Source organism: Narcine bancroftii, chromosome 1 (assembly GCF_036971445.1).
Source record: "Narcine bancroftii isolate sNarBan1 chromosome 1, sNarBan1.hap1, whole genome shotgun sequence".
Lineage (NCBI taxonomy): Eukaryota > Metazoa > Chordata > Chondrichthyes > Torpediniformes > Narcinidae > Narcine > Narcine bancroftii.
In genome coordinates, this window is record NC_091469.1 from 271,896,163 (window position 1) to 271,912,252 (window position 16,090).

Below are 16,090 nucleotides of genomic sequence, written 5' to 3' on the forward strand. Positions count from 1 at the left end.
GCCTGTACAAATATTCTCTCCATTACACTGTGTAGTAGAACTAACTTGTTTTTCTTTAATGCTGCTTATAAAAAAAATGGCTGTCTAATGGTGTTGATAGAATTTCTCTGGCTGCTTAATCCCCTGTTGATGTTTTTTTTTTGAGCTTTGGAAGAAAGGGCTGCATAGGTGTGCACTTTAGCGGCAGATCTGCTTTACTCCAATCTGGGGTGACTTACTCTCTGTCCACTCTGCTTCCTGTCCGTACTAGTGGCTCTCTCATGTCCGGTAACAAAGCTCCAGTAGCTGAAAAAGAAACACGCACGGCCGAGAAGCAAACCCGCAGCAACAGCATGAAGAGCAGTGGATCTTCCAACAGTAATCGGGGTGAAGCTGCCAATGGGAAGGTTGGGAAAGGTGGGCGCTGGCACACAGTCCAGACTCTCCTAGCATCGGGCAAGCTCAACCAAGCTAAGTGAGTTTAACTGAGTAGTTACATACTTACTGAGACTATGACAGCCAAAGAAATCAGTCTTTCATAATGAAATAATTTTTGCAGGTAATTAAGAAGTGTCTTCACAACATGACTCCCTCGCAGCACTGGATCCCATCATTTGTCCTTCACACTTGTGTTTTAAGAATATTTAAACTTTTTGACTATATTCATTCACTTAACATCAAAATCATTTGCCTTATCATGCCCACAATACCATTGAAAGTCTCACTTTATTTAGCATGCTGTGAATCTAATAAGTAATGGATGTTCATTGCAACTTTATGGACCTACGTTCGCCCTGTAACTGACTGCTTTGTGGGAGACAAGTATTCTTTTTCCATTAGGAAAGTGCTAAGAAGGACAAGCCAAATGATTTGTTCAGCTTTGTGATCAGATTGTAATAAATTAACAAATATGAAGTTTGACATCCAGGTATTCTTTCACTAGTTTTACTATCAATAGAAGCAGCAGCTATGTATTATCAACAAAACAATTAGCATTTACAGCAATATTGATTTAGGTTCAACAGGAGAAAATGTCTGTTTCTACTTTTACTGAGTTATTCAAATGAAGGCCTTGAGAAATTGAAAGCCTGTACAAGAAACAGAAAATTTGATCAAATCGATTTTGGCCAAGAGAAATTTTAAAGCAGCAAAATACATTTTCATTTGGAGAAATATGAAAGTTCATTGAATCTTGCCTGATTTTTGTTTAGTAAGTGTACTGAAATAAGCATAAAATATGGCTTAGACCAACATATGGCGACTCTAGGATTAGATATTTTATGAAAGTAAAGGTAGGTCATGTATTTGAAGGGAAATGTATCCTTTTTAACGTGAACTTCTTGCAATTGACACAGAAGTTCATTGTAACAGCATATTTTCAAAAGTTTGTTAGATGCTACAACTTGATAATGACTGGTATTTGTGGCTAAATGCACTACAGTAGGATCATGTGTGTTATTTATACAATGTGTGAAGATGGACATTCAAGTCCATTTATTTCTGGTGTCCTGTTCATCCCCAGTGGGAAAATATTGAGAATATGTCCACTTTTCCTTGCCCTCTATTGGTTAACCAAAGGAAGAATTGTGTGTGAGGCGGAACCTGTTGTATAGATTGTTTTGTTGTTGTATATTCCTGAATCTTTGTGTGAGAATTTACACAAAGATTAACCTCTCATTAAAGGAGGCAAAAAACTCCCTTGTTATGAATTATGAACTTTTATTCTGCAGACAAACCATCATCTTCGAATTTTGACAGTTTTATCCTTGAAGTGAATAATGTACGTCCAGTGGCCTAAAACAGCCTGGGTCCAGATGTATAAAATGTATTAATAGTGGAATATGCCTGGTAAACGTGTTATGGAGTTGACTTTAAACTGCAGTGGAATTTTTCAGCAGGCTTTTAGCTGCAGAGTTAATTGGTCAGAAATTAAACACCATTCAGCTTTAAGAAGGAAAAATTGGTGACTTGAAGCTGTAAATGTGTGTAAGTGTACTGGAAGAATTAGGGACACAGTAAAGTTTGAAGTCAGTGTTGGTCTCTTTTCAGATTGGAAGTGTAATGAAGTCCTGGACTTTTTTTTTTACAGAGCCTGGAGGGGTAACTGTTTCTCTGGGCCAGACATGTACAAGCAAAATCAATATTGTACTCTTATTTTATAAGACCACAAGCTAATGAAGGGAAGAAAATCGTAAACAGTTAAACAGGGTGTAATATGTTAACATAGGTCTTTGATTTGCATTTTAAGCCTCATTCCAGCATGTGATTCAGATGATTCCTTCAGTAACAGACCATTGCGATGGTGGTGTCCTCCACATTATCATTATGAAATCATAACTCCCTCCACGTTTTGTCTAGCTTTCTCTGTTCAGGTATTCTTAAATCTCTCACCATGCCTCTTTAGCCACTGCATTGTTCAACACTACACTGAGCAGAAACACAAAACATCTCTGCCATGTATGAATTCAGCAGGAAGAGGTTATTCAATTTGATTTATTTATGTAAGGAAGCTGCCTAGAGTATGTTTCATCAGAAAATGCTTTGTCCTGAAACAGAGGCCATCGTCAGCCAGAACCTTGGATGTCCAAATCCATTTTGATGTTCTCACTTGTGACTGCATTCTGCATGTTTAATTAGCATCTGAAGTGCACAAACTTCCAACATGTTGTCTCACTAGTATTCCTTCCCTTGGGTGATCACCAGTTTCTGTTTTGAAGGAGTAGAGGAACTGTATGGAGGAACCTCAGTTGTTAAGTATATCTCAGCACCATCGTCACTGTCCGAGCTGGCCAAGTGCTGATGGGCACGACAGCCAGACTGGGCCAGCGGTATTTAGTAAGAGAACCAAACTTTACTTGGCCTTGCACTTACCAATGTGTCTGTCACAGATGTCCAATACCGTATTAATGGGAGTAACAAAAAATATCAGTGACATGATGGAACATTTCACACCCACATAGAAGAATGTGGGTCCAAGCACACTCAAGAAGTGTGCAAAACAGTTTATATCCATGTCAGCTCTAATCATCAACTTAACCATGCATTTTATCCACCAGACCTTGTAGCTTCAGTCAGAATACATTTTCTGCAAAATGTACAGGAGCAAATTTCCCACCAGACCTCTGTCACCCAGAAGACAGAAACACAAGAGTGATTCCGCTTTCAAGTTCCCATCCAGCTGGCTCACCATCCTAATTTGAAAATTCATGGCTTCATAACATGATTCAGACCTTAGATCTGGTTATATGTGATATTTATCAAGAGTGGGCTTGATGAAGACAAATTATCTCTTGCAATGTGTTTTCTCAGGGAAGCAAACATGGTTGGGAAAAGTTTGGAGCAATTTTAAAGTAATTCACTTGTAGGACATAAATTACCGGTATATACAGGGGTGTATTGCTAATTTTTCAGGTGCCAAAGCTCACCAAAAATAGTGACAAAGAGGTGCCTGGAGCAGCCCCATGAGGTGCCGGATCGGAGCTCTGGTAAGCTCTGGCAACACTGCACCTGGATATATGGGAGTTTGCAGTCATTTTTTACCTCTTAAAACACCACTGGAAATTGAATTTAATTTGTTTTATGATGTCAAATACTGATGTTAAAATTTTCCTTTATTTGGTTAAGAGAAGTTCTGCATCACTTAACTTTCCAGAAGCATCTTGCTGAGTGAGCACTATATTTAACAGAAGCCTTACATTTTGGTTCAAATTATCAGTTTATTCAAGATACACATGTTAGAATAGGGTGATGAATTTGAATACTAAGCAAAATAATTCTTATAATTCAAAAGTTTACATTTTGAATGCACTTCATTAAAATTATCTCTTATTGGTAATAAGGTTGATATTTTTTGGCAATTGAAGGCATATTACAATTAGAAGTGGTTCTTGGGACAAAGCATTCTCAAAGTCTGGCATAAAAGATGCAGCTCCTTGGTGTAGTTCTCGTTATCAGAAAAAAACTATTTATCTAGTTTATTAGGTTTAAGTTGTGACTAAATTCTACAGAAAACACATTTTGGAGAATTTAAATCTGCTGGTTTTTGTGGGTCTCAACAGTGATTCTTTAACTGTATGAGGTGAACTTGTGCATGTGCATCCATTACAACAGCATGTAGCTTTTTTTTAGATATTTTATAATGTGCCAATAGCCCAGTTGAAATCCCACTTCACTTATTCTTCATTTCTCTTTTCTACAATAAGCATTTTTCACAGTGAACTAAAAAAAATTATATCTGTCCTGTTTTAGGTATTGAATTTAGTCATCTGCAACTCGTGGAATAGTGCAAACACTTTGCATTTTGTTACACAGTATTTTAGCCATTGTAATAGTTCACACTTATTTTAATTGAAACAAAAGCCAAAGTGAGCTTTAAAGTCGAGAGTCTGAAGATGACATCTGATTCCAACAAAAAAAAACCACAGGTTGCTTAATTATATTTTGAAGGAGTAAAATTTCTACTTAACTATAGAGAACAGAAGCTTATTTCTGCTTAGCTATGCAGAATAAAGATGATTTAATATAAGTCATTGATTTGGAAAATGAGAAAAGATCATCATCTTTATTGTGGCAGATTGTCTGTGATCTGGCTTCCCACTTTCTATTCCTGCTCATGCTCCAACTCACCCAGCCCCAATGTGGAGGGCCAATTACAAAAACAGGAGCAGAAGTAGGTCACCTGGCCTTAAAAGCTGGCCCTGCCATTCAAATGATCATGGCTGATCCGCACCAGTAATAACTTCTCTTTTGTGTCATTTCTTCATTCCTCAATCTCTCAAATATTTATTGAGCTCTACCTTAAATACATTCAACCAAAATTCAAAGGATTCACTACTCTCAGAAAAAAAATCCATTTTAAATGACCAATTCCTTATGTTACAACTGCACTCCCTGATTTATGATAATTTCACTGGTGAAAACATCTTAATAACTATCCTGTCGAAACTTCTTTTTGAATGTTTAAAGAAAGTCGTGACCCATTCTTTCAAACTCCAATGAACACAAGCACAAATTCTTGAATCTCTCCCCTTTCATTCCAGGAATTCACCTGATCAATTTCCTTTAAGCTGCCTCAGATGTTAAGATATCCTTTTTTGGCAGGGGTTATTCCAGGTGACATCTCATCGACACCCTGATAGACCTGTAATAGAAGCTCTCTGTTTTTATATTCTAATCCCTTTGCAATAAAGACCACAAGCTGTTTCCTTCCTAGCTATTTGTTGGACTTGCCTGCTAACTTAGTGCATTTTATGTATTAGAACACCTAGGTCCCTCTGAACTTCACACATTCTCATTCTCTCTCCATCTAGTGAATCCATCTATTGATTCCTCTTCCCACACTGCATGACCTCATACTTACCCACATTAAACTCCATTGGCCACGTTTTCACCCGGTCAATCTATCTATATCCCATTGCAGAATCACCATATCCTCGTCACAACATCTATTTTAATTCCGGCATTCCTCACTCTTTGTGCTGTGTGGTGAGGTCTCAATAGTAAATAGGCTTCAGTTGGTGTAGTTTGAAGCTGTCTCCCTGGAAAGGCTTTGATGAAGGATGAAGCTGTTAGCAAAGCTTTACATTTTGTTAAAGCTGGCATGGAATTTGATAATAAAGTCAAATATTTAAATCAGTAGCGTTTCTGCACCCACTCTGTTGTGACCAGGTCTGAGGAAGAATATTAGACTCCAGTGATGAAATTCATATGCAGTAGGAGAGTGTATTCATCCTCGCAGTGTAATTTATCCATCTAATATTCAGACTTCTGTGCGACAAATTAAATGGCTGTAAGTCAACGGTTCCAGTCAGAACTGCTGACTGCAGTCCGGTAAGTTCCAATTCCATCATTTCACTCAAATTTGTTAGAGGCAGTTTTGTATTCATTGCTGCAGAACCAAATTAGCATGATGAATGTGCTGCCAGAGCAATCATTTGTTTGCCATTGCATTTACAGTTTCATGGATTGCAGTTGCTTTTGCACTCATTAATCGCAGAATGTAAAATTCCACGCCTGATTTCATCATCAGGAACAAAGGGACAGAAGGGAAATAGATGATTAGGTATAAAACAAAGCTTATATCATTTTCTGGAACACAAAGAAGTGTTGGCCGGAGGCTGAAAGTTATTTTAACCCTGTGCATAGGATATCAAGCATGGAAAGGGGACAGAGGTATTCGTGCTATAAGAAGGGGAATGAGCTTAAAGACAGAGTGGGAAGATAGCCCACTGAGTGAGCTAGAGGACAGAAGAAGTAAAAGTTACAGTGATACAGTGCTTTCATCAATTAAAACTGTCTTATCAAAAGAAAGCATTTTATTAAAAATTTAGTAAAATCTTAAAGCATTTGCTTGAAGATTAAATTAGACTGAATATGATCTGCCCATCCCTCATGGATTCCCACTGATTCATTTACTGCAGCGCAGTTCTCAATGCTACAGAATTCCTGCCTTGGCCATTCGATAAGGTGAAGTGGATCACATCAGCAGTTGCTGGGACAAAAGCAGAGGGAGCCAAGGAAATGGATGAAATCAAAGAAAAATTAAGTGAAGAAAACCATTAATGAACAGATCAAATGATCAATTCGTTCGAAAAACACATTTAAAGGATGAAAGTGAATTAAATGCACAATTATCCATTGAACTAAATTTGTAAAAACAAACCACTACCCTTCTCTTTTTCAGGAATTTTAGCAAGCTCATTCAAGTCAGCCTGTTGCAAAGTGCATTCAAACCCTCAGCTCAATCTGACCAAACGCAGACTTGGGTCAAGCAAGACATCCGATGGGCCCAAATTTGACCTCCAGGGTTTTCGTACCTCATTGCGCATACCAGCCCAAAGTAAAAAAAAAATTCTATCTTTGAAGAGTTTTGCCTTTTAAATTCATCGTCAATTCTAGTTGTGATTTGATTTGATATTTCTGGTGGTTCATCTGGTTTTGCTTGATTGTTTTTGTCTGCTTTTGTGCTTCCAAACCATTGTTGCTGATTTGTGAGAATTCAGTTGCGTACGTGCCAATATTTACTGCTGATCGATCGTAATGTGTTTGTTCTCTATATTTGATTTTGATGCAATCCTTTCTCTTAGAATGTGTGCATGCAGCATATATTTGCATCCACACACTTGTGTTTACCTGTAGTAATCTAGGAACTTACCAAAATTCTATTCTTAAATCTATTCCTTTATGTGACAAATTGTCCATCAACAGAGTTATCAATAATATGTGGTTCAGGCTTCTTTATGTTTTTTGATAAGTCCCTCTATATCTCCCATCTCCACATAAGTCATTGGCATTTGAGTCATGAAAGAATGTTGACAAAAATAAAGGTATGTTTTGCTTCCAAACACACTTTTTCTCAATTCCATTGTGCTGAGCTTCCTACTTATTAAAGCTGAGCTTCAATTCCACACTGTGTCAAGATTATTTCCATCCAACTCAGTGACTTGAGATACATTCAACCTTGGCTCAAGCTACAGCTATTGATGTCTGCTTTTGTTATCTTTAACTTCTCAATGCACTTTTTATCAGTGTCTAAAGCTCCTTCTTCGATAAATTCCTTACCCTCTGAATGATGATCTTCATCGATTGTCACTGACCTTGCAGGACCAATTCTCTTTCTACCTTCCAACCAACCTCATTTAAAATCTATATTGTGGTTTACCAATACTTGCAAATCTTCAGCAGAATCTTTCTCTTCACCATCCTCCAGCCTTGTATTCCAATCTCTCTGCCTTCTGTCACTATATCATATAGTGGTACCATGATCTGTGATTTTTATATTCCCTGTAAGATTTCCAGATCATCTCTCTGAGTATTTGTTTTTTTTTCTTTGAAAGCTTGTTGCTGAAATCATTTTTGTATTCATCTCTCAAATCTATTGCTTCTCAGAACCTTGGCATATTTTGATACTTACACAAAATAAGTTCAAGTTGATAGTGTAGCCAAAAAAATTGCAAAAGTAGATTGAGTGATTATTTTAATGATGTCTTTATGCACATTTTTTATTGTCTGTATTTTTGAAATATGCAAAATTCAATCTCAAAGGATAAATTAAGATGTGAGAACTTTGAGCATCCATTCAATGTTGGTGGTTTGCATTGAAATGTGAGGTATCCCTCTAAAGATAATAATCTTGGAAGCATGAATAATTGAGGCATTAGGTGGAGATCCCTTTGCCTTTTGTGGAGTATTTATTTCAGATTGAAACACTGTCCTGGGACCTGTCTCAAAGTTGGGATGTTAGTTTCTGCACATGTCTTGACCTGAAAGTTTATGCACTGAGAATTATATTTCCTTGGGGTTTTTTTTCATATTTTAAATGGCTTCTAATAGCAAGAAAGGTGGTTTTCAATTGTGTTGGGGCCTTGCATATTTAAACAGAGCTTTGCAATCTGCAGTGAACCACGAAGAGCAGCAACTTTGCACTCCAGAAGTTGATGTGCATGGGATATGTGAGGGTTTGTGTGAATTTATATGATCCTGAGACAAGACCCGAGCACACTAATTTCTATTTTGTGTCAAGTATTTCACCTATTTATTGCTATGTTTAGACACAATGTCTGAAATGTAATGTATGTTCCCTGGGTTTGATTTTTTTTTTAACCTTTTAGCTAATCCAAGGGCATAATTACTATTCAGTGCCACATTTACCCCCTGACAAATCTTGGTGATCTTTGTTCCCAGCTGTCTCTTATCTGTGCTGCTTTTAGCAGCTCTGGCAACCAACAAGTTTTCCCTGAGTTGATGAATGTACAGTACACTATTTCACAGCCAGCATTTGAAGGATGGGCATCCCCTGGATGAAGTGTTGGTTTGGGAGTGCGGCAGGGAAGTTTACTTCACCTTGAGGCTCGGAAATTATAAGAAGCTTCATGAACACAGACAAAATTAGGCACCTTAAAACAAGAAAATACATTAAGCTGCAGATGTAACTGAAATATGACTTTACAGTTCTCTCGTTATTAAAATCGTGTGTTGGAAATGAAGTAATCTTCACCTTGAGGTCTTATGTACTTGTGCAGCCCATACCACTTGTTGAGCAAATATACTTTGCTGCAAGCTACAGCTTCAAAGACTGTTTCCTTCTCATCCTTATGAAAAGTGATAATAAAGGTGCAAGAATGTGATAATACATGTTTTAATGTCTTCTAAACTTATCCAATGGTGTTAGGCAGTTGAGGAGCTCTGGGAAATGAAAAGAAAGAAGGATTTCAACAAATTGTGTCGCCAAATTGTGCAATCTTATTTAAAAAACCAGTATTTATGTATGAGGAAAGATTTGAACAATTGAAAAGCAAATTTGTGTTTGGCAGAGACTTTACAGAATTAGACATTTCATTATCAATAATTGATATCAAAAATGTCTGCATTTCTTACAGAATAAAATGGTAGATTGTTTCCTCTTCAATTTGTAGCAATGGTGTAACGAGTTTTTGATTTTTTAAAATTCAGTATTTCATTATTTTAGTTTAACATATTCATATTTCCAATATGGAAACCACCCTGTCAGTTCCCACCTACACTGTTGAGCCACTACAGGCACTAAAAAAAATAAAATAGGTGATGGAGCATATTGGACTGATTCCACGTCAAGCCTTTGTTTGAGTCATGCTCAAGATGGTAAGATGTCTTCCTTCTCTGAAGCATTGTCTGTTTTCTTTCAATACTTGGAAATTATTTGCCAGTTGATATTAACTTAGCATAGATTTGCCCTGATGTAACGTTAGCTGCTGGTCTAATTGAAGGAGAATGCAGAATGGTTGATGAGAGAAGTGAAAAGGTTAATGTAGTGGAGATGCACTTGTGCAATTGGGTTTTATTGACTGAGTTTCACTTTGCAGGTTACAAAGTTCCTCCAAATTTGAGAGTGCACAATGGAAAGTGTTTCATTTCTTATCCTTGACCACAGTGACAATAGAATGCCTGGGTTTGAACTCTGTTTTTAAAAATCCAGAGTTACTACTAAACTTGATGTATGGTTCTTGTCTTGTCAAGTGAACTGGGATTTTACATGTTTCACTCATCCCTGTTTTAGAAAGGTATGTGTTTTTTTTCCTCATCACTCTAAGTCGCCAAAGTAATTCAGAGTTAAAATTTGGCAATCAACATTTTTCAATAATGATAATGGTGTTTCCTAACTAATCTGTGTGAACAAACAAGCAGAAGAGAACATTTCGAGCTCAGTGGCATTCATTAGCACAAGATAGTGCCCTGTAGATAAATCTCTTCATGAACAAAAGACCTTCTCTAATAAGTACTTGAATTGGTCATACAGAAGAATGAGACTGCAAGTTCAAACATTGACTTTTTAAAACCTTATATCTTCCACAGGTATTAAAAGACCTTTGAAAATTAAAGCACCTACAATTTCTTTGTAAACAAATAGTATTTCCATTAGTAGAGAACTAAAGGTCAAATACCCTCCGAAAAACAACAATATTAACTCTATCTTTAACCCTCTCTTTCCCCACCCCTTCCCATCTTCTCTCTAATATATATGTTATGATTGCTTTCTTTGAACAGCCACACTAAATATATTAAGATGAGATGCTTTAATTTGGCCTAATTTCATGGGTTTTCTCATTTTCTGTAACATTAACACGGATGCCATTCTATTGTACAGAAAAGCCACATGTTTGAGGTGTTTAATGGCAATAATGTGGAATAGTAAGATTCGTGAGACACTAATTCATATTGCCAAACCTGTGTAGAAAAATCGTTTTAACAGGTCATTTCTGCAGACAATTGTTTGTGACTCTGAGGTTCAACTAACTAACATCCTAACAATGTTGATCTTAATGCTGGAATTTCTTCCTACTACCTACCAATAGGTTTTTTTTTCTCTCTAGTAATCCTGGGTTCCATTTACTTCAACGTGCATTTTTGTTTGATCTTGCTCACGTGTTGTTCCAACAACCAGTGCAATTCTAATGCACCATAATGGGGGCTGGAGCAGGAAAAACTTAAAATGAAATTAGAGTTGATTATATGATGTTGTAATGGTGTGGAGACAAGAGAATGATAATTACTTGTCAGTAACTATGTGTTAATGATCTATGAGCCCAAAGCCAGGTGTCCAACACACTCAATACACATTGCTGGACTTCACTGCAGATTGGCTAACTCTGCTTTGCTTTTTTTTGTTTTTTTTTCTCTTTACTCTATCTTTCCACTCTTCTTCTGCCCCGCTGTTCTGTTAGCTTGGATGAGCCATCCTTGTCAACAGCCTCCACGTTAGAACACATATCCACGCCGCCAGGCGACCAACAGCCGAAATGCCCGCGACCTCGGACGCTGCAGAGGCAGCAGAGCCTCCAGCAGCCACTGCAGCAGCATAGACCTGCCCACCACCAGCCCACCACCAGCCAGAGTCTTGGGCAGCTTCAGTTTCAACAGCAGACGACCTCCGGCAGCAGGTCTCCCTACAGAGCCCAGCACAGGGCAGGCAGTACAGCGGGCTCACGCACTCGCACAGCTGGTGGCCGCAGTCGTTCCAATCCAGGGAGCTGGGATTACGTCATGGGACAGCTCCGTAATCGAGGGTTAGATATGAAGTCTTTCCTGTAAGTCTTTATTCTTTCTCCTTTCCCTTCAAAGCAGAATTATTTCCCTCTCCCCTCTAATAAATATTTGTATTTTATTTGGTCGCAAGTTGTGAAGATATGAGAATTCCTTTCAATACGCAATCAAGTACTGGAACTTTACCCACAGCACGATAGCTTGACATATTTTGTGCAAAATTCATGAAACGTAGGTGTGTGCAAGGGAAGTCGATAATGAAGTAGGGTTTATGTTCAATTACAGGGCCTGCTGGTATTGATCATCTTAAGAAGAGAACTGCACTGAAAACGATGGAGAACTTCAGTTCAAGTCTCAGATATAAAGTGCCGATTCTGTTTTTGCCAGTCAATGTCAGAGGAGTTTCAGTCAAATATGCAAAATTTTTTGGTGTTATTATTCAAAAGATAAAACTGTGATCTCAATCATAACCTGCATGTATCGCAAACTGCACCTGCAGATGAGATGACATCCTATTACAAGCTCTTCCATTAAAATAATTAATGCTGGGAAGCAAGTGTGGCTGCACAACTTGCCTGGAATCACAAATGTAGCCCAGTATATCAAATAAATTCACAACCACTCAAACAGAAACAGCATATGTGCTTGAACAGTATGTTCTGTTTCCAGGCAACCCTGGATGGTGGACGTCCTTCAGTTCATTTCCCAAATTAATTTCCCTTTAAAAATAAATAACTGCAGCAAATAGAAATTCAAATCTTTGGTGATTGGTGTTTCTGAAGAACGTATTGGAAGCTGAGACTCTTAAGTGCTGAAGTTTTCCGTCATTATTTTTAAATAATTACTATTTTAATCATCTTTTGTTTAGCACAAGAAAAAGAATCATGTGCAATATTCCAAGTACATTAGCTGGTGTTGTGTCAAATGCAACCTGTTAAAATTTGTATGATTGCAAAGATAATGAATGGGGAAAAGAAAATTCAGTCTTGCTAATGCACACACAGCAATGCAAAATGTGTGCATCAAGTGCGATTTCACTGACAAGTTGTTGTACCACTGTCTGTCATGATAAAGCCAATCTGCACGCCTGAACAGTTCAAATGTATTTAACATATGCAAGGGCAAAATCTCCAGAATCAAATATGGAATAATTGAAAATTATTTGGCTTTTTGTAAATTTTCGGAGTTAAAAATGAAGCATGTGTTTGACACAATTATCGAACTAAAACAATAATCAGACTATTTGTTTTCCTCCAGTGAGCAAAGTGTGGTAGGTGTGTGTTTCAGAGAAATATCTTAAGGTGGTCCTGAACTGTAATGTTATCATCTGCTGTGATCATTTTGACAAAAGCCTCCATTTCCCCTAATGACGTAAACCGATGAATTTGCTCATTGTTTTTGTGAATTTGTTTTATATATGCACATATATGAGCACAGTCTCATTAAGCTCTAAAGTATACTTTGTATTTTCTTTAGCATAACACTAAAGCTAGAAAGAATAAACCCAAAATTTATCAGGGTTAAAATGTAAATTGATTTTCACGTTGGGGTTATTTCATAAAGGATTCATAGAAGTATGTTTTTTTTTTAAAAATAAGATGCTTGAAATACTCACCGGTCAGGTAGCATCAGTAGAAGAAAAATTGTTTTGAAGTTTTAGGTCAGCGAGAGTTTGTCAGAACTGGGAAAAGAGAGGCATTTTGGAAAACATTTAATGTTGCAGCAGAAATAGAAGAGAGGAAGTGAAAGTCTCCAGTGAATAATGAAAGTTATGTCTGGACTGAGGTGTGCAGGAGATGGGTGTCATCCAAAACAATCAGAAGAGGAAATAGGGAAACAAGATAGTTTAAAATCTATTCTGCAACAAAATCCATCTGATTTTCCTGTCATTTAGTAAAATGGAGGAGAATCTGATGGGTTCCTTTGCAATTCTGCTGGCAGCATCAGTGTCTTCAAAACATCTATTGATGCCATTATTTGAAAAAAAAGAGATTAATATTTAAAAAGTATGTCAGAAATGTTGAATTCTTTATCAGAATTGAAAGTTAGAAAGCAAGAAAATATTTTATCTTAACATAACATAACAATTACAGCACGGAAACAGGCCATTATGCCCTTCTAGTCCGCACCGAACCAAACACCCCTTTCTAGTCCCACCTCCCTGCACAATGCCCATAACCCTCCATCTTCCTCTCATCCATATACCTGTCCAACCTTTTCTTAAATAATACAATTGACTCCGCCGCCACTATTTCTCCCGGAAGATCATTCCACACAGCTACCACTCTCTGAGTAAAGAAGTTCCCCCTCATGTTACCTCTAAACCTCTGCCCCTTAATTCTTAACTCATGTCCTCTTGTTTTAATCTTTCCTCCTCTTAACGGAAATAGTCTATCCACATCCACTCTGTCTATCCCTTTCATAATCTTAAATACTTCTATCAAATCCCCTCTCAACCTTCTACGCTCCAAAGAATAAAGACCCAATCTGTCCAATCTCTCCCCATACTCCAGATGCTTAAACCCAGGCAACATTTTGGTAAACCTTCTCTGCACTCTCTCCACTCTGTTTATATCCTTCCTATAATTAGGCGACCAGAACTGCACACAGAACTCCAAATTAGGCCGCACCAACGTCTTATACAATCTCAACATCACCTCCCAACTCCTATATTCCATGCAATGATTGATAAAGGCCAGCATACTAAAAGCCTTCTTTACCACCCTATTCACGTGAGTTTCTACCTTCAGGGAACGATGTACCGTCACTCCTAAATCTTTCTGCTCTTCTGTATTCCTCAATGCTCTCCCATTTACCACATATGTCCTATTCTGATTCTTCTTACCAAAATGAAGCACCTCACACTTATCAGCATTAAATTCCATCTGCCATTTTTCAGCCCACTTTTCTAAGCAGCCCAAATCCCTCTGCAATCCTTGAAAACCTTCTTCATTATCCACTATTCCACCTATCTTAGTATCGTCTGCATATTTACTAATCCAATTCACCACCCCATCATCTAGATCATTAATGTATATAACGAACAACAATGGGCCCAATACAGATCCTTGAGGCACACCACTGGTCACCGGCCTCCAACCTGACAGACAATTATCCACTACCACTCTCTGGCCTCTCCCTTTCAGCCAATGTTCAATCCATTTGACTATCTTAAAATTTATACCTAAAGACTGCACCTTCCTAACTAACCTTCCATGTGGTACCTTATCGAAGGCCTTACTGAAGTCCATATAGACAACATTCACTGCGCTACCCTCATCCACATTCCTAGTCACCTCTTCAAAAAATTCAATCAGATTGGTCAAACATGAGCACTGTGAAACTCTAACAATAAATTACATTAAATTCCTCGCTTCTTTTGGAGCACCTTGAGGTGAGCAATCTTTCAAATCTTCTGGTGAAGATGCATTCAAACTCCAATACCTATTTTTTAGATATTTTTAGGGTGTAAAAGTAATAAATCAAAATGTTATTCTTCATAATTTATGTTTAAAACCCATTAAGTGTTGCTAACCAATGGATTGACCAAAATACGGCCTTTTATTTAAAGATACTGGTGAAACATGGTGGATCAGTGAGGAGCAAAAAATGCTATATGAATGAAAAAGCAAAGAAAGCTTTGAGACGCCTCATCTTAAGCATAGCATTAGAGGCAAATTTGAGGGAGCAATGATTTTATCAGACCAATTTTATAACTCTTTGTTCCTTCAACAGGGGTAGGACCATGAAAAAAACCAATCAATCTGCACAAGAATTTTTTAAAACCACACATTCAAGATGCCTTAAAAATAAGATATTTTCTGAGGAAACGATGCCTGGTTATAGTGTAATAACCTGCAGATGTCAATAACTCCAAGTATTGAAATATTGGCATTTTACTGAATGTAGTTTTAAATGTAAATTGAAACTGTAAATAGAAGAAAAACTTTTACTTGCTTTTGTTTTGACATCTTTCCCATCATTCATCCTGTCTACCCATTTTCATAATTAAGTCCAGCTATTGATGGTCTTATCAACTTTCAAGGGCAATTTAATCAAGTGATGTCCAACCTGAAATGTTGACGATTCTTTTTCTCCCATTGATGCTGCTTGGCCAAAGAGAGATGATAAGATTATGAAGGGAGGCAAGGTACTCAATCCAATTGCAGGAACTAGTGCTGAGGAAGCAGAGGGCCAAAAGATAGTTATCCCCTGGTCCTAGTGGAATGCATTGTAGGATACTGAAGGAAATGGTGGAAGTTTTCCTGGAGGCATTTGTGATCATTTACCAAACTTCTGTGGACTCCTGGCAGATTGGAAGACAATGAATATCACGCCACTGTTTAACAAAGGATATAAACATAGAGCAGGTAACTATAACCCAGTTAGCTTCACATCAGTTGTCGGCAAAATGCTTAACACTATTAATAAGAAAGAAATAGCAAGACATCTGGATACAAATTGTTTCATCAGGTAGATGCAGAAAGGATTCAGGAAGGGCAAGTCCTGTTTGGCAAATTTACTCAAGTTCCTTGAGGATAAAATGAGCGCAGTGGATAGAGGAGAAGAGGTAGATATTGTTAACTTGAATTTC

General features: G+C 37.5%; 1 protein-coding gene across 2 annotated transcripts in view; it reads left to right on the top strand.

Annotated features, from left to right (window-relative positions):
* The window catches only part of syt7a (synaptotagmin VIIa), a 519,290-nt gene that overhangs the window by 425,234 nt on the left and 77,966 nt on the right, over window positions 1-16,090 (top strand). The window contains exons 5-6 of one of the 2 annotated variants that reach the window (XM_069899030.1): window positions 251-454; window positions 11,178-11,540. The exons of the other annotated variant lie outside the window; for it this stretch is intronic. Of the exons in view, the coding sequence (XP_069755131.1) occupies window positions 251-454; window positions 11,178-11,540 (567 nt within the window). The remainder of the gene's footprint in view (window positions 1-250; window positions 455-11,177; window positions 11,541-16,090) is intronic. 2 annotated transcript variants of the gene reach the window in all.